This window comes from Cydia splendana, unplaced genomic scaffold (genome assembly GCF_910591565.1).
Source record: "Cydia splendana unplaced genomic scaffold, ilCydSple1.2 scaffold_45_ctg1, whole genome shotgun sequence".
Classification (NCBI taxonomy): Eukaryota; Metazoa; Arthropoda; class Insecta; order Lepidoptera; family Tortricidae; genus Cydia; species Cydia splendana.
The window spans coordinates 1,026,828-1,046,639 of NW_026946888.1; the positions used below are offsets into that span (position 1 = coordinate 1,026,828).

General features: G+C 40.8%; 1 protein-coding gene and 1 long non-coding RNA gene across 2 annotated transcripts in view; both read left to right on the forward strand.

The window, feature by feature from the left end:
* LOC134805609 (uncharacterized) overlaps positions 1-19,812 on the forward strand; it is a 401,522-nt gene that overhangs the window by 348,578 nt on the left and 33,132 nt on the right. The window lies entirely within an intron of this gene.
* On the forward strand, positions 16,791-19,029 carry LOC134805580 (uncharacterized). Its single transcript, XM_063778856.1, has 3 exons — positions 16,791-16,933; positions 17,042-17,317; positions 18,204-19,029. Exons 1-3 carry the CDS (start codon positions 16,791-16,793, stop codon positions 19,027-19,029), a joined length of 1,245 nt encoding a protein of 414 aa, XP_063634926.1.

A 19,812-nucleotide genomic window follows, 5' to 3' on the forward strand; every position in this document is an offset into this window, starting at 1 on the left:
AAACGCCAAAATAAGACGTATTCAATATTTCTAGATAAAACTTTTATTATAAATGCGCCGTTGAGTGCAATAATATAACTTTAATCATCTAAACCAAACCTAGGTATGTAAGAATTTTTTTTTAGTAGGTAATTATTTTCTGATTTAAATTAACTTGTAGTCACTCAGAGGCCTTAATTAATGGTCGGCTTAATTATATAATATTGGAATATTTAAGGGAAAAAGTTAGTTGACTACTGGATTATTTGTCAGCTAAAGGTGCATAGTTAGATTACCTAGTTGGGCACTTGGGCAGGTTTGGTATGATCAAATTTGAGAATTGCGATAAGTGCGGGCAAGGTTTAGTCTTAATAAACAGAATGACCCTTTAACTTAAAACTTATGCACCGTAATAGTTGGGCACTTGGGCAGATTTGGTATGATCAAATTTCAGAATTGCGATAAGTGCGGGCAAGGTTTATTCTTAATAAACAGAATGACCCTTTAACTTAAAACTTATGCACCGTAAAAATAACATACTTTTTGATTTCGTTTTCTTTCAAATTGAGTTAGGTTTCACTGTATTCACGAAGTCTATCGAGAGGAATACAGTAAAAATATTATTTCCTTCGTATTTGGGTACCTACCATTACTCATTCACTGTAAATACCCGGAAAACACACAGAAACTGTAACTGCAGCGGATTAAATAGATTTTTTATAGTAATAAAAAATATTCGAATATTCGAAACCTGAGCGGCCGAATATTCGAATATCAAAACAGGCCGAATATTCGACAAATTCGAATATTCGAATATTCGAATTGCAAGCCCTAGACTGTGTTACCAAAATAGGGAAGTGTTGACAGATTAAAGAGTGTACTGCATAAAGTAATAAATAAACGATAAATATTACTAATATAAATACCACTCACTCGAACTACTGCTAACTCGGGTATCGTCAATTTGGAGGTTACTAGAAAACTCAAACTTGAGATTAAATACTTTTAACTTTTATTATTTCTCTTCCATTAATCTAGCTTAGGTATTATTACAAGGTTATTCCTACTTCCACGACCAACACTAGAATGTCGCAACTGGCCCGGTTCCCCATCGCTGCTCCCTTCCCCCTTCCAATCACTAATCACCTGTCAGAATTTCCACCAATCACCGATCAGTATTTTCGCGCCATTTACCATAGACGGCTGTCTATGGTAAAATGGCGTACCGCGCATTTCATCGACCAATCCTCGATAAGTATTTACCCGCCATTTCAATATAGACCGAAATTGTCTATGTTGAAACGGTGTTTCCATGTTTTTTTATTGAAAATAACAATCAAATTAAGGCTTTTATACACGAACCCTAACAATCGACCATCCTGATGACGGTTCCGTCCCGGAACACGTTCCCAGGTGGAAACCCTAACAATCGGGATCTTGACCAGTTGCACAAACTTCACATCATAAAGTTTAGGTAGGTACGTATACTACTTGTTAAGTAACAACACTAACAACTACTAGTATTGAATATTTTTAATGTTACTTTTACATACAAATTATATATTTAAAATCAATTAAATAGTATTCAATTCAAGTTGTCAAAGAACCAACAACTATATTATATTACACTAGTTTTTAATAACTATTACAGTTTTATAAAGCTCAAACTCAACTCGCGTATCACGACATGTACTTATGAATTCGAATAATCAGATCAATAATGGCAAAAATGGCTTTCATATGAAATAAAACAATTTGGCCAAATTACATTTATGAATACCTATGAATTTAATCACATTCTGACATTTCGAGCCCCGATAGTCAACGAACTGATTGAGTAAAAATATATTAAATAATTGTTTTATTTCATAGATAAATTTACTTGATTGAAGATTAAATACATTAGTCAGTGACCATAAATGCCAATAACATGTCTCGATGACATAAATCGACTAGCTTACAAATCAAAATATGTTGCATAATCGAGCAAATCATTCATACAATTTCATGATCAATAGAAAAAGCAACTTTCGAAAAATCACTTAAGACTTACTGCCGATCGATTAGCAGTAGCTTACAAAACTAGTGGAGTACCCAACGATCGATTATGGGTATCCACTTTAAGAACCTTGGTTTTCGTCCGATCGAATAACGAAAAACCAACTAAAACCCCGAACGATCGATTATCGGGTTGCCTTACCGTTGGCCCCACAAGCCGATCGATTACTCGTGACGGGCGCGGAAGGACTTGATCGAGTTGCCTCGCCGTTGACCTTAGGAGCCGATCGAATACTCGTAAAGGTGCGGGAGGACTTTCGCAGCATCGAAACACGAGTCAATCGTCGTGGTCTGAAACAACATTAATCATCCTGTAGTTACATGCTACTTTTACTATGTTGGAATACAAATGACAATACATATTTATGATCGACTTATGACATTAGTCTCGAATATTATCATCATCATCATCACTGTTGCTATTAGAGTCCGAATCATCGTCATTTACCTCGAGGGCAGCAATACTGATCCAAGGTTTTATACGGTCCGCAGCAACCGTCGTAGGTCGTCGATTTTCTGTACATGACAGCCCTGGCACGGGAGCAACCGTGTATCTATCCATACCTAAATCCTTAATAATACGGTAAGGCCCTATGAATGATGGCATAAGTTTTTTACTCTGACCGTCATTGTTAAAACATGTCTTAGTTATTTTGACAAGGTCTCCTACTTTGTACAAGCGAGCTGGTCTCCTACCTTTGTCATAATATTTTTTTTGTTTATCCTGTTCTGCATCTATCCTAGCTTTTACTTCGCTACGAATATCGGATACATCCCTATCATCTCTGGTATCACGAGTGATTATGTTCAACGCGGGGTTCACCTCACTATTCATACCCGGACCAAACATTACCTCTGAAGGTGCTCGCCCAATAGTCTTTTGAATAGTGTTATTGAGGCCCCACTGAACTTTCCCCAGGTGGCTATCCCAGTTCTTTTCGCCAAACTTCACACTCAGCGACCGCAAAGAGTCGAGCACGGTGCGGTTATACCTCTCGACTTGACAGTTTGATCGGGGGCTAGCTACCGCATTTAGGATGTGCTTAATACCTTTGTCAAGGCAAAAACGCTCAAAAGCGCGAGAGGTGTAACAACTGCCGCGATCGCTAATAAGACGGTCAGGGTTCCTAAACGTGCAAAATATATCTTCTAAGGCTTTGATTGTATTCTGTGTGTTAGTATTTCGAACAGGCTTCAAAAAACAGAATTTTGTGAAGCTATCCACAACGACAAGCAAATGGGTGTAGCCTTTATTGGATTTGACGAAGGGTCCAAGGTGGTCAACATGTAGCGTGTGGAAGGGTACTTCCACTTTTTCGATAGGGTGAAGTAAACCCTCGCGAGTACTTACATTGTTCCTTCCGTACGCACACTCAATGCAAGAGTTGACGTACTTCCTAACGAATTTGGTCATCTTGGGGAACCAATAACTCTTTCTGATTCTCTCCAAGGTCTTTTCTACCCCAAAATGACCAATTTCGTCGTGGTTTAATCGACAAAGTTGCCACCTCGCACCCTTCGGTACAACCCATCTAACTTCTTCCTTATCACCACCCAAATAACGGTATAGCTTGTTTTCCTTTATGACATAATTGTCCTTTATATATCGCAAACCCTTTTCGTCCACCCCGTCACTCAAAATTGCCCTTATCCTATTTAACTCCGAATCACCTAACTGAAGAGTATGCAGCCAGTCCTCTTCGCTGATGGACATAACGATTGGAAATTGATCCACAAGAATATCTGACGGTTCCGCAATTGGGTTACGAGAAAGAGCATCTACGTGTCCCATTTTCGTGCCAGCTCTATATTCGACGGAACAGTCGAACTCCTGTAGTGTCAACCACCAGCGCGCTATCCGAGGGATAAGATCTCTTTTCGAGAACGTCGATCGCAAGGCACTACAGTCTGTAACAATCTTAAATTTTCGCCCTAACAAGTAGACCCTGAATTTACGAAGAGCGCATACCACTGCCAGAGTTTCCAACTCATATGAGTGGAAATTCTTCTCTTCTGGAGAAGTTTGACGGCTGAAATAAGCAACGGGGTGAAAGAGATCGTTATCTGAGGATCGTTGCAGAAGTATGCCCCCGACACCTAGCCTACTAGCGTCCGTGTGTAGCTCCGTCTCGGCTGCCGGGTCGTAAATAGAGAGTACGGGCCTTTCAACTAACCTTGCCTTCAGATTTTCGAACGCCTCTTCCTGACTATCTCCCCACTCCCAAATAGAATCCTTCTTTAGCAGTTTGCTGAGCGGCAATGATATCTGAGCGAAATCCCTAACGAACTTCCGAAAATAACCCGCCAACCCTAGAAATTGACGTACGTTGTGAACGTTCTCAGGTCGGGGAAACTTAGACACGCTCAAGATTTTCTTTTCACCTGGCCTAACTCCGCTAGCACTAACCTCATACCCCAAATAATCAATCTCCTGACGCAAAAAGTGACATTGCGACATATTAAGAGTAAGGTTCGCGCTTTCGACAGCCTTCAACACGTCTTCGAGGCGCTCTAAGCATTCCGCGGGGCTTTGGCCATAAATGAGAATATCGTCGATGTATGCTGTCGCCTTACCAAATCGGACCGATCCTAGTATTGAATTGATCATGCGCTGAAAGACAGCAGGAGCGTTTGCTAGCCCGAACGGCATGCGATTAAACTCGTATTGGCCGTCCGGGGTAACAAACGAGGTGAAGTGCTTGCTGTGCTCTGAAATGGGAACTTGGTAATACCCAGAAGCGAGGTCGAGAGTGATAAACCAAGACTGCCCAGCGAGGCGAGCTATCTCGTCCTCGATAATGGGCATAGGGTATCTTTCTTTCACAGTCACTGAGTTCAACATTCGATAGTCAACACATAACCGAAGAGATCCATCTTTCTTTCGAACAAGAAGAATGGGACTCGCGTAGTCGGACACAGACTCTCTGACTATGCCAGCCTCTAGCATCTCTCCTACCATTGAGCGCACCTTTTCTCGTTCGTGATGAGATAGCCTATAGGGACGATAAACGACCGGACGTTGACTGTTCAATTCAATACTCATCTCAGCAGCGTTGGTGCAACCTAGACTAGCAAGAGAAGAAGCAAAACAATGCCTATATTTCTTCAGTAAGTCTAACAATTTATCTCTATCATCGGAAGACACTCCGTCGCCTATCCGGACCTGCTTTACATCAAACTCTGTCTCGACACCTGTATCTGTGGGGACCTGGGCAACTTGCTTAACCATATGCACGCGTTCTGCACGACAAAACACAACATTTGGCAGAATTTGACAAGAATTTGCGCACGGCATTACCAATACATATATGCTCCCCTTAACAGAATGATAAAGACCGCCACTTACAATGTATGTCTCGTTAGGTCTACCGGCTATAGACTGCTTCACTAGGACATCGCCATCGAATGCTGTTTTTGTCCCAACCCTAACTGAAGCTGCACCATGAAGCTGCACAACGCTGAAAGTGTGGTACCACAACAATGATTCGTCGTCTTCAACTACATCAACGCAGGTGAATTCATTTGTAATATTGAAAAACTGCAGTTTGTTGGCATCCTTGTATACTGTTATATGAGCCTGCTCCGTGTAAGACTGCCCTACCAAAATGGGCCTATCCAACAATTCGTCGTCGACAGCTCTGAAACTAACAGTGGCTCCTACCCCGTCAACCGAGAGATCAAGTGTCAGGCTACCCAACGACATAGTTAGGCCATTACCGAAACCCTTCATTAGTGTGGGAATATGGTCGTGCGATATACCCAACTCCTTTACCGTAGATTCCCTAATCAAGGTGAGCTGGCTACCAAAATCTATAAATGCCGTAAGAGTCCTACCCTGCACTACTACATCCTTGAAATACTTAGAACTGGGTCTAGAGGTAATATCAGAGTCAACAAGATTAATTTTCATGACCTTTGGTACGGTAGTGTTAGAACTAGTCGATTTATCGCCAGGGACGCTATTCTTAGTAAAGCACTTTTCCGCTGTATGGCCTATCCTGTTGCATTTTGTGCATTTAATGATGGGTTTAGTACAGTAAAGGTAACTATGACCAGGTTCCTTGCAATTATAGCAACCCGATTGTTGCCCCGGCTTAGGGCCAGGTTTAGGTTGAGCTGTACTATTTCCCCCGACAAAAGTATTACCCATGGTCCTATTTCTGACATGGTAACGATCTGAACTAATTTGACTCGATTCTTTGTAACTCATCAGAAAAGGCAGTAATTGATCCGGGTGAGTACAGCGCAACGCTAAAGCACCAGACCTAAGCGTTCGATCGGTGATTCCATGTATTATGCAATCCGCGGCGCGTTTCCCTACTATGTCACACTGGTTAACTAGACTCAGTTTCTCGTAATAATATACTTCTATGGGTTCATTAAACTTGCTTTTTCTTTTGAGCATGTCTTCCAAGATCTGGCCATAGTTTTGGTCACAAGGAAACGCGTCCAGCAACTTTGCTTGCCACTCTTGCCAACTAAAGAGAATCGTATTTAGGCTTTCGTACCACGTCTTGGCCAGACCTTGCAATTTCTGCATGGCGAAATGCGTGGTAGTCCTCTCATCCCAACCATACACAGCAGCGCATTCATTAACCTTCTTCAACCAAATATCCATACGTTGATTTTTGGTTGAAGGGTCAAAGCCAGGTAAGATGTTTTTGTGGTCTATTTTCTGTAAAGGCTGTTGTGCGGGCTGTGCAGGTGGTTGGGATGTAAGACCACCCCTTAATTGCAAAATAATATCAACTAAATCCTTTTTGGAAAAAGAAGGGCTACGTGACCTTTCATATCGTCCAGCGTCGTCACGATGCTCGGCTGGTCGCTTGGCCCGTCTTTCAGGCCGATGCTCAGCGTGCTGTTCCTCCTGCTGCTGAGCTTGGCTTGTGACACGTTGCTCAGCGTGGGGTAAGGTGTGGTGCCGACCAGGTGGAGACCGGCTGCGGTGCCTCCGACTCGTTGATCTTCTGTCGCAGTTACGTCTTGAAGAACGACGCCGGCCTTCAGCTTCCCGAAGTCTTGCTCTTTCTCTCTTCAGCTCCATTTCCAGCATGTGACATCGCATGCTGCCAGATTCTCGACGAGGATGACACGTAGGACTGGGACTTCGACTTCGCGTGGCTTCTCGGGCTTCATTTGGTTCCACGTCACTTGGGGTCTGAAGCCTTCGTCTAGAACCCCGATCTGCAGGAGGTTCCGGTGAAGACATGGTGCCTGAAACTCAAGACGAAGGTATTAGAATAATTCGTAGTAACTACCACTGTAAAGGTGGAGAGAGATGATGTTGAATAGAAAAGACTGTAATTGCACTGTTTTCTTGTTTTATTATTAATCATAATCTTTAAAGGCTTACATAGTGTGGTGCTCGTTGCAGAGCTTGGTAGGAAGAGAGAGGGTGTTGCCATGCGCAGATGGCGAAATAAAATAAGGCCAGTTTTGCACTGCGCTACATGATAATTATGCTTGTTTCACACATAAACTGGGGGGGAGGGGCGCAAATGCCTGTTTGAGAAAAATAATACAAATTTCCTTTTGACATGAACTAAAAATAAAACTATTTTTAAATGCACTACTTGTGCAACAAGAACTAAAATTAAAAATTAACAACTTACATTTACTTAATATAATATCACAATATTTTTTATGTCTCTACTGGCAATACAACTATCTTTGACACAGCACGGGAATGCAATTTTTTATCTGAGGTTTGCACCTCCACAACTCTTACATGGCCATCATTGCCATAAAAAACTTTGCTAATCCTACCTACGGGCCAAGTTAAAGGAGGAGTGTTTGGAACCTGTAGTAGCACCACCATGCCAACCTTTAAGTTAGGTTCTGTTTTTTGCCATTTAGTTCTTTGGTTTAACAATAATAGGTACTCCTTTGACCAAACACTCCAAAAATGCTGCCGTACTTGCTCGCAGCACCTCCAAAACCGGAGCCGATTGCTGGGGACTGCTGCCAAATCAGGTTGTGGAGCAGAAGTTAGCTCAGCACCAATCAAAAAGTGCCCCGGGGTTAAATATGAAAAATCAGAGATGTCATGAGACAGCGGGGTCAACGGCCTAGAGTTCAGTATTGCTTCAATTTCTATGATTATTGTACTAAATTGTTCATATGTAAATATGCGATTTGAAGCAATCCTTTTGAAATGATATTTTGCTGATTTGACAGCAGCCTCCCAGAGACCTCCATGATTTGGGCTATATTTAGGAATGAAATGGAACTGTATGCCTTTCTGTAGTACATAATCATTGACAGCCTTCTGAAAATAATCTTTTTTATGTAAATCATGGAGCTCTTTTAATTTGTTATTTGCACCGTGAAATGTTGAGCCATTATCACAAAATATATTTTGTGGATAACCTCTTCTACCAATAAAACGCTTTAGTGCAGCTATGAAAGTGTCAGTGGTCATGTCGGTAACCACTTCTAGGTGCACAGCCTTGGAAGCAAAGCAAACAAATACGGCTACATACCCTTTACCTATAACACTGCTTCTAAGAGCTGATTGCTTAATTTCAAAAGGTCCACAATAATCAAGGCCTGTATTTTCAAATATTCGAGCTGGAGTGACTCGCTCCTTGGGAAGTGATCCCATCAACTGCTGACTAGCGGTGGCCTTTAATTTACAACATGTTATGCATTTATTGATTACAGATTTTACTTCTCTCACAGAATTTATTATACAATATTTTTGACATAGGCCACCTAGGACAAGCTTTAACCCTGCATGCATGAGCATTAAATGTTCTTGAATAATAATCAATTTAGTGACATGGCAGTGCTTGGGCAATATGATATTATGTTTTTTTGAGAAATCTAAGTGTGTGGCATTGTCCAACCTTCCACCCACACGAAGAAGCCCTGCCGAGTCAATGAAAGGGTTAAGTGATTTTAAATTGGAGGTTATAGCTTTGTCCTTCTCAATACACACAAACTCATTATGAAAGTAGTACATTTGCACACCTTTTATTATTAAAGTCAAAGCGTCTCTAGACTCTTTTACAGAAATTAGATCCGATGACACTGACTTTCCTTTACATTTATTTATAAATCTTAATATATGGACAGTCACTCTAATCATTCTGAAAAGGCTTGAAAATCGTTCAAAAAACGAATCAATCACATTGTCATTTACAGTGGCGCTTAATGTGATGTGCTCATCTGAGCTATCATAATATTCTACACTGCACAGAGGTGGAATTATTTCTGACAAGTGAAAATTGTACTCATTGCCTTCTGTCAAGTAGTCTGGGCCATGATGCCACAGCTTGCAATCAATTATTTCTTGAGGATCTGCGCCTCTAGACAAGATGTCGCTAGGGTTAAGAAGGCCAGGAGTATATTTCCATGACATTGTATCTGTCAGTTTATTTATTTCTTTTACACGGTTGCCTATATAGGCTGGTACCTTGAGTGAAGAGGATTCGAGCCAGGCCAATACTATTTTTGAGTCAGTGAACAAATGAACATCTGATATCTTTAGTAAAGAGGCGACATGATTTACCAATTTTGCCAGTATAAGGGCCCCATTCAACTCAAGCTTCGGAATTGTCAGTTTAGATGCAAGCGGGGATATTCTCGACTTAGAGCAAAGTAAATGTATATAAGGCTTACCATTTACTATGGCCTTAACATAAATACAACAGCCGTAAGCTACAACTGATGCATCACAGTATCCTATAAGCTGTATGCTAGTGGCTTCAGACACATTTATGTACCGCGGTATGGTCACGACAGGCATGTTAACCAAATTATTATAGAATGTCTGCCATATTTTTACTAGTTCAGGTGGCAGGGGAGAGTCCCATTCTAAATCGTATTGCCATATTTGTTGTAAGATAAGTTTTGCCTTGACGGTTAAAGGTCCGACAAAACCCATTGGATCATAGAGTCTGCTGATAGAACTCAGTACATTTCTTTTAGTGGGCACCTCAGGAGAGGTGAGTACACGGCCACTCATTTTGTATGCATCTTCTCGGGCATCATAAGATAGTCCTAAGATCTTAACAATTGATTTATCCTGATCAATATCCTGCTTGGCAAGGCCAATTTTTTCTTGAGGGATATCTTGCAATATTTCTGACTCATTGGAAATCCATTTATGTAATTGAAAGCTACCTTTGCTCATTAGAGAAATAAGTTCACTTTTTAGTTGTAAAGCTCCCTGAAGTGTATCTGAGCCGCCTTGCACATCATCTACATAGCTGTTTTTGATGATAGCTTCACTGGCCAATGGATATTGAGCCTTGTATTTTTTTGCTAGCTCTACAAGACACTTTGTGGCAAGGTAGGCACTGCTTTTTAATCCATAAGTTATTGTTTGTAATTGTAAACACTGTAAAGTGTCATCTGCCCGCCACAAAATGTTTTGTAGGCGTCTATGCTCAGGGTGCATAGATATCATGCGGTACATGTGACGTATGTCACACTGCACCGTGTACTTGTATGTGCGAAAAAGCATCATGATATCAAATAATGAGTTTTGGACTACAGGGCCATTGCATAAATAGTCATTGAGACTGTGGCCTGCCTTAGTTTTGAAACTACCATCAAATACAGCCCGGAGTTTATTTGTAATTTTGTCGGGCCGGAGAATTCCATGATGTGACAGGTAAAATACCGGTTGCTCTGTAGGGTCACAGTCCTTTAGATCAATTACTTTGGCGTGACCTAGATCAAGGTATTCTTGTATGAATTGTTTGTATAAGTTATGAAACTCAGGTTCCTTTGCAAACCTTTTTTGAAGATTATTTAATCTTTGCAAAGCAATTACAAAGGAGTTAGAAGGATCTATTTCGCTAAAATTAACTTTTAATGGGAGAGTAACCTCATAGCGATCCCTGTTCAATGAGGTTGTCTCCAAAAAATCTTCTCACAATATTCCTGCTCTGGCATGCTTTCTGGATATGCTTCAGGGACCTTTTCGGCCTCCCAAAATTGCCTTACACAAGAGTCAAGATCAGGATTAACCATTGTATGCATAGCAACTGTATTAAAATTGTATGATGGACTCACACTTACTCTGCCCGAGACGATGTATCCAAGGCGCGTGTTCAGCAGCACTGGATCCTCAGGGCCTGCCTCAACCTTTCCGTCTTGTATTACTCTGCAGAAGATATCTGCAGCCAGAAGGAGGGAAACTTCGCCTGGAACATTAAATTCATCATCAGCTAAGGTAATAGCGTTGGGCAAAATCAGCTTGGCCAAGTCTATGGCTTGCTGTGGCTGTGCTGAAGTTATTTTGGGTACAATAGCGCAGTCAACATCAATCTTATAATCCTGAACCCTAGAATGGACGGTTAGCTTGATGCTTTTATTAACATTGCTACTATGTTCCATAAGCATGCCAATATTTATTGGATCATTGGATTGCGGTAAGCCTAGTTTACTAGCTAACTCCGCTGTACAAAAACTTGTCTGTGCGCAACAATCTAAAAGTGCCCTAACAATGCGTTTGTTATTGTGTACATCAGAGACTAATACCTTAGCAGTGGGCAATAATACCTTGGTGACCTTCTTAGCACTGGTATGTAAATTGACAGTACCTGATTGACTCTGACTCGGCTCTTCATCAGTTGTTTGCTTAACTTTTTCATGTATCAAAGTATTGTGGGCCCTGGAACTACATTCTGCACATTTAAATGTGTATCTACATTTTTTTGAGTGAGGTCCAAGACATATTTTACATAAATTATGTTTGATGACAATGTCCAACCTATTGTTGATTGGCATGGAATTAAATTTTGGACACTTATAGAGCCTATGCTGCTGACTACACACAACACATTTTTCTGCAGTGATAGTTACTGCAGAAGCTGCCGGGGCAGGCGAGGCTGTCACCGCATGAGCTGTTACTTTAGCTTTGACATACGAGCTTTCACTACCAGCTGGACTCGCCTCCAACACCGCAGCTCTTTTTTCTAAAAAATTAAGTAAGCTACTCACAGTGTGTTGCTCGCTGTTGTCCCTCTCGGAGTGATACAATCTCACGGTGAAGGAATCTAACTTTCTTAACAAGATGCAGGCTAGGATGGCGTCCCATGACGTGACTGGCTGCTCAAGGTTTTGTAGCGCGGTGAGATGTTGCCGGACCTTGGCCACCATGTCTCGCAGCTGTAGAGCAGTGCCTCGGTGCAACGCTGGTATGTCCAGGAGTGTATTGACGTGGCTGCTGATGATTAATGCTGGGTTGTCATACCGTTTCTTGAGTAGTTCTAGTGCAGAGTCATATGATGCTCCAATTATGGGTAAATTGTCGATAAGCTGCAGCGGCTCGCCCTTTAAGTACTTTTTCAGAAAGCACAGCTTCTGGACGACAGGTATTCGCGCGTCGCGATGTACTACAGCCTCAAACATCTCGATAAATGATTTGTAGAGCGCGACGTCCCGCCCGTCGAAGACAGGTATATCAAGCGAAGGCAAGCGCGCTGCTTTTCCAGTGCCCTCTGCTGTCTGTGTATTTTGTTGGGCTGTTTTTTCTATTACATTTAACGCGCACTCTAAAGCGGTCATAATGCTGTAAAATCGATCTTCTGTGTCGTCGTCCAAGTCGTCTTTGTGATTTTCTGGCTCTAATACTGATAATTGCACGCATACGTCTTGATACTTTTGGAAGACGGTGTTCATTGACGCTTTTCTAGTCTTCAAGCTCTCCACAGTAAATAATTGAGGCTCTTGTTGGAGAAACCTCTCCATTCTCGTCATAGAAGCCTTACATTGGCCTCTGGCTGCAATTAACTTTTTGATATCTTCGGCCGCCATTATGGCGTGTGCGCATCGCGCACGCGGACACGAAGTTTACCGGCCCAGCCCGTTGGAGATTAAGTAGAACTGAATATTTTCGGCACCATGTAAAGGTGGAGAGAGATGATGTTGAATAGAAAAGACTGTAATTGCACTGTTTTCTTGTTTTATTATTAATCATAATCTTTAAAGGCTTACATAGTGTGGTGCTCGTTGCAGAGCTTGGTAGGAAGAGAGAGGGTGTTGCCATGCGCAGATGGCGAAATAAAATAAGGCCAGTTTTGCACTGCGCTACATGATAATTATGCGTGTTTCACACAACCACCACTAATAGCATTGATGTCAACTGTTTTTATTTATTTAATAAGAAAATAGTTATTGGAGCTACGTAACAAACCACTGGAATGTACTAATAGGCAAATAGATGCATTATGGCTTGCACTACCAGAAAACTATAGGACTTAAGAGATGAGTAAGCATGATGCAAAGAGAACAAGTACCAATTGATATTTAAATAAGTTTGAAGCGTGAAGAACATGTTTAATAGTACTGGAGCACCAAGATATCACAAGCTTAATTAAATAAAATGAAACCTTTGCATAAAAAAAAATCTTATAAAAAAGTCTAAAAAAAAAAGTAAAGTAAAGTAGTTTTAAAAGTCTTATAGCGATGAAGTTAATGTCTCGAAAACTACAGCACTATCGAAAACACTAACGAAATTTGAACCCAGATAATCGTAACGAAATTAATCACTCAACTGTATTTCTAAAACTAATGGGTTCAAAATTATACCGTGATACGTTTAAAATAAAAATTGTGGGTGTGTACTTACGTTTTGGTTGCGTTTTCCAACTTCTGAAATATAAATACCACTCACTCGAACTACTGCTAACTCGGGTATCGTCAATTTGGAGGTTACTAGAAAACTCAAACTTGAGATTAAATACTTTTAACTTGTATTATTTCTCTTCCATTAATCTAGCTTAGGTATTATTACAAGGTTATTCCTACTTCCACGACCAACACTAGAATGTCGCAACTGGCCCGGTTCCCCATCGCTGCTCCCTTCCCCCTTCCAATCACTAATCACCTGTCAGAATTTCCACCAATCACCGATCAGTATTTTCGCGCCATTTACCATAGACGGCTGTCTATGGTAAAATGGCGTACCGCGCATTTCATCGACCAATCCTCGATAAGTATTTACCCGCCATTTCAATATAGACCGAAATTGTCTATGTTGAAACGGTGTTTCCATGTTTTTTTATTGAAAATAACAATCAAATTAAGGCTTTTATACACGAACCCTAACACTATGTACTGCTTTACAACGAAGTTTCCTTTCGACACCGAAGGCCTCAGCTCTCCTGTTGCAACGAATAGTGCTCCTAAGGAAGCCTAGCCCTAACATATATATTAACATTTAATTATATACCCAACATAGACATCAGAAATATTAAGTTCTATTATGGTAAAAACAAAGTAATTAAAATTCCTGAACAGTTTTGAATGATTCACGGTTAGTTTTACTAGACTTATACCGATAACGTGCACGAGTGAGGGTAGACCGAGCGCGGTCTACACAACTTTGACACCCACCCGCTATCATCAGTTACCCGTGTACAAGATGCATGTAACTACGTCGAAATATCGGGAGCTCAAAAACAAAACAAAAGGTAATCACGGTTCATATCCTGGTCGATATAAGTCTAGTGGATCATATGAACTTCAAGATATTGATGATTACCTTATAGAACATCTTCAAGGATGCTCGTTTACACGTGCAACATGCAATAATAATACCTTAAAAACATCTATTTTATGCTCTGAAAATATTCATTTTGATAAAGAAAGTTCTATCGGTAGTTTACTTGGCTTCGGAGCAGAATCCATTAAAGCAAATATATTAACAGAATCTCCTTATCCTGTATCCATTCTGTCAACAACTATGGTCCGCATTGAATGTGACATAGTGAGCTTATCATGTGTTAACGGAAAACATAGCCATATTATTCACGAGTTTGTGCCAAACGTGCCACCTGGTTATCTGATTATGCGACGGTGGCAGCACTGACGAAATACGCCGTAGAACTGGTATGGCTAAGAGTGCTATGGCTAACATTGATAAGATCTGGAGGAACAGAGGTATTCGACGTACGACTAAGGTGCGATTGGTTCGAGCTCTTGTCTTCTCGATATTTATGTACGGTGCCGAAACTTGGAACCTGAAAAGCTGTGATGTGGCTAAGATTGACGCTTTTGAAATGTGGTGTTGGCGAAGACTGCTGCGTATACCTTGGACAGCTAGAAGAACTAACATCTCTATTTTGGAAGAACTCAGTATTACCACACGGCTCTCCGAAGCATGCCATGAACGAACCCTTAGATTTTTCGGACACATTATGAGATCATCAATGCATGATATGGAGAAGTGTATCATCTTGGGGCGAATGAATGGTAAACGCGCTCAGGGTGGGGCTCGTAAGAGATGGTCTGACGCCATGAAGAAGGCGAGTGGCGGCAGCCTGCACCATGCAGTTCACTTGGCTTATGACCGCAATCAGTGGGGACATGTTGCATGTGGTCGCGATCCTCAGCATTGAGGGAACGAGGAAGAAGAAGAATCTGATTATAGAAACGCCAAAAAACGTTATTTATTTCCCTGTTAAATTATATTACGATAAGAATTTTGAACGTTAACAATAATCTAGTTAATTTACGGGGTGAAGAGATTCAGATATACTTACATCTAAGAAAAAAAAATATAGACTTCAATAAAATTTCAGTCTCCCTTAAAAACTTTACCAGTACTCATCAAGCAATCAGGTAAGAAGACCTAAAGTGAAACTTACAAAACAAAATAAGCAATTCTTCCAAAGCCTAAGTCTATTAAAATGAGTATATTGAACTTAACAGAACCTTTTGTCTTTGACAACTCTATCGAGAGCTTTGAATATCATTCTTGTAAAATCTTCGCTGGTCTCAGGTGTTGTAAAGGTGGTGAAATAATAAGTGGACTGTAGTATTAACGCTGGTTTACTTTCTAAATTACAAAAATACAAAAGTGGCAAAGTTGATTGTCGTTGGGAATCGAGGTGACAAAGTAAGTTTTTGAAAGCTCTATCAACTGTCAAAGCTTTAAATACAAAATTGCCATAGTTAAATCATAGACTAGGAATCCTATAGACCGAGTTTAGAGCAATTATTTCATGAAACCGATGCTGCCAGAAATCTGAGTGGGCGATAAAAAGTCTTTTGTAGCTCCTTGTATTGCAATCGGTGCTTGGCTCCTTTGTGTCACTTGCAGCTTAATAGAGAAGTTGTTAGTCGCGGTTGTGGGTCATATAGTCGCGGACGAGCGCTGTCTAGTGCCTTATTACACCTTATATGTTATTAGAGACTTACTTACAAGCTGAACCTATAGCGCCATGTAAATTAGGACGTAAATACTGAATAAAAATGCATAGCTTTACTCAATTTTGAACGAATGTTAGCACCATAAGTACTTAAAACCGAACTTCACGAATATAATTTGACTTTCGGAAATTAAATGCGGTGGACCACAATTAAAAGACTGTTATTTTTTTGGATAGATATGCCCAGTATCGGAGGTCCTGTAAAGTTTTGTTAATGGTACATGTATGTATCTAGTTATTGACGGTATGGTTGGTTCCGATATCATAAGTCTGCTGATGACGCTGATGAGCACTATAATGTTTCTTTTTATTTCTCCATTGGATTTCGCTTCAAGCTGACACAGGGTAGCCTTACGAACGATAATACAAAAATGGAAAAATAAAATACTTATGATCTTCCCATCATAGTATCAAAATGACGCTGACGGGTTAAATGAGACGTTCGAACGTAGAAGTAAAAGAGAGTAGAAATATAAATGATTTATTTGCAGAAGAAGGGTACAATATACAGTTTGCGCCGCGCGTCGCTTGCGGGTAGACGTGTATCTGAGTGCGTAAAGGCCCTAACGGGTTCATACGGGGACAATGACCTCGAACGTGTTAAAGTGCAACAGTTGCAATATTGTTATCAACGAGTTATTGGCATTCGTTCAAAACAAAGTGGAAGTTATGACTGAAGACAGCATAATACGATTGTGTACAACGGCGTTTTCATCAGAAGATATTTTGTGTGCTAAAAACTTTATCAAACTGCACAACGGGACTTAATCGCGTATTTAAGTTTTAAGATTTACCTCCGACGTTTCGAGGACGGCGTTGTCCCCGTGGTCTCGGAGTGCTAAAAACTTGTTATTTGACTCTGTGAAAACGAATGTGCGTAAGATATCGCGCAAGAAAGACAAGAAAGGGCAAAAGAATATTGAGGATATAATAACCTTGTTTAAAGAACTCGATCCTGAGGCTGTACCGATTTTTGTTGCAAAAGATCTACAAAAACTCCCTTCGGTTACATTCGACCATATCGACGTAACAAGGTTGCTGAAAGACATTTTGACTATTCAAAACGAGTTAAATATGGTAAAGGAAAGATATGCCACAATAATAATACCATGGTATCCCATGGATACCATGGGAGGATGAAACGCAAGCCGAAGAGAACGGAAAGACATCCAGAGGTCAACAGACAACCAGCGTTTCTACCATATGTGAAAGGGATAACGGACAAAATTAGAGCAGTACTTAAGAAATTCTCCATCAAGTCTGTATACAAGCCGTTATTCAAAGTAGCAGATCTGTTGCGCAGTCCAAAAGATGTCATTCCGTACCAAAATCCGGGCGTTTACAAAATAGACTGTAGCTGCGGAAGTGTGTACATTGGACAAACTAAACGGAGCGTGCAAGAGAGGGTGAAAGAGCACATAGCGGCAGTTAAAAATCGCCAATTACACAAATCCGCAATCGCCGAACATCTTCTTACATCTGGCACAAATCACTGGATTGAGTTGCATAGACCAAAAGTAGTCTCCACTGAACGCCATTATTATCCTCGAGTTGTGCGAGAAGCAATTGAAATCAAGAAACACCCCAGGAATTTTAATAGGGAGGATGGTTTCAACTTATCGCCAACTTGGGAACCAGTGATACAAAAGTTAAAGCCATAGGATCTATCTTCGGACGGATGCGTGGATATTGTGAGTATTGCGTGTCGGACTATTGCTTGACAATAATTAACATTATGTGTAGTGGGTGGTTTGAAAATGTGATGTCTACCCCAAACTTCTCCATACACTTTTCGTCGGGTAGTTGCACAAATCTCTGTTTTGACATTTTGCTGGGACATCAGTCAGCCGCGACCACGACCAGTGAAACCTGTGTCGAAACGTCGGTAAATCAAGGTAATTGAATAAAATTCGCGTTAGACCCGTCTATAAATGTGAGTTAATATGCCACAATAAGTCAGTTGGAGAGTTTGAAAAATGAGTTTGTAACGGTCCGAAGTGCTTCGCTGGTGAATCACTCAGAGTCCATGAACTTTGTAAATGTAAAAGGTGCACATAATATATTATTGCGAAAAAGCTTCGACCTACAAAATCAGGACAGTGGCCCATTTGGTATAATAAATGTATCTAATGAAAATTCACTCCCGGAGCCGGTAGAATCAACTGATATTGTCAACCAGTCGCAAAGTGTACCGCCATCTCTTTCGCACAAAGGCCAGTTGGGTACTATTTCGCTCCCGCAAGTCGAGCCAAGTGTAGCAACCGATTTATCAACTGTGAACTATGCGCGGGACCCGGTTGCGAATCAGGTTTCGCGTGACTCCACCGCGGACGAGTTAACGTCAGTTGATGCGGGAATGGATAATATGCATAGCGACGAACAGCTGACGCAATGTAAACAAACATTTGCAGATGTTCTTAACGACGGGCGCGGTTGGAAAGATGAAAAACAAGATGAAAAATGGCAATTAGTGCAAAGGAACAGGTTAGGTAACCGCTTTATTGGAGTTAAGGGGAAGGCGATCTCGAATCCAACTCAAAAATTTAAAGCTGCCGATGTTAAAATAGCACTCTTTATAAATAATGTTCATAAAGACGCCACAAATGATGACATTACAACTGATATATATGAAAAAACACAGGAGCATGTTCAGCTTGAGAAAATTAATATGAATAGAAAGAAGGACTACAATTCCTTTAAGGTGTACGTACCAAGACATAAGATTGAAATCTTTATGGACGATAATCTATGGCCGGATGGGATTGGTTTTCGTCGGTATATAGATTTTCGAAAACCGTTGAATGAAGCAAATTATAATAAATAAAATTAAATGACATTAAGATCTGATCAAGTTACTTCGACAATGACAATGGTTAGCTTTAACTGTAAGTCTGTGATGAGATCTGTAGATGGTATTAGGCAATTATGTCAGTCGGCCGATGTGATCGCATTCCAGGAGACCTGGTTAATGCCTGATGACCTAGGTTACATTAGTAGTATACATGAACGTTTTGAAGCAACCAGTAAATCTGCAGTCGACACCTCTGATAAAATCCTTCGCGGTAGGCCTTACGGAGGAGTGGCGATTATGTGGAGAAAAGGAATCTTCTCGGCGGTTAATGTGATATCGTGTAATAGTGTACGCACCGCGGCAATTAGGGCGCGTGTTGATGAGCGGTCACTTTTACTGTTCTCTGTATATATGCCTACAGACGAATTAGTGAACTTGACGGAATTTACTGAGTGCCTGAGTGAAATTAGTGCGGTAATCGAGAGTCGATAGTGCCGACGCTGTTTTTATTCTAGATGACTTTAATGCACACATCGGGAGTCGCTTTTATAATGATATGTGTAATTTTTTCGTGGATCAAAGCTGGCGCTGCGCTGACGTGGAGTGCCTAGGTATGAACTCTGACACATATACCTACATTAGTGAAGCCCACGGATGCAGGCGCGAGGCGTTGGCTCGACCACTGTTTGGTTACTGATACAGCGTGGATGTCCGTATGTCCGTAACACAAATTGAAGTAAGATATGATATTTATTGGTCGGATCACTTCCCGTTAATTATTAAGTGTAATATTAATGTTTTGAAACCGAAATTTAT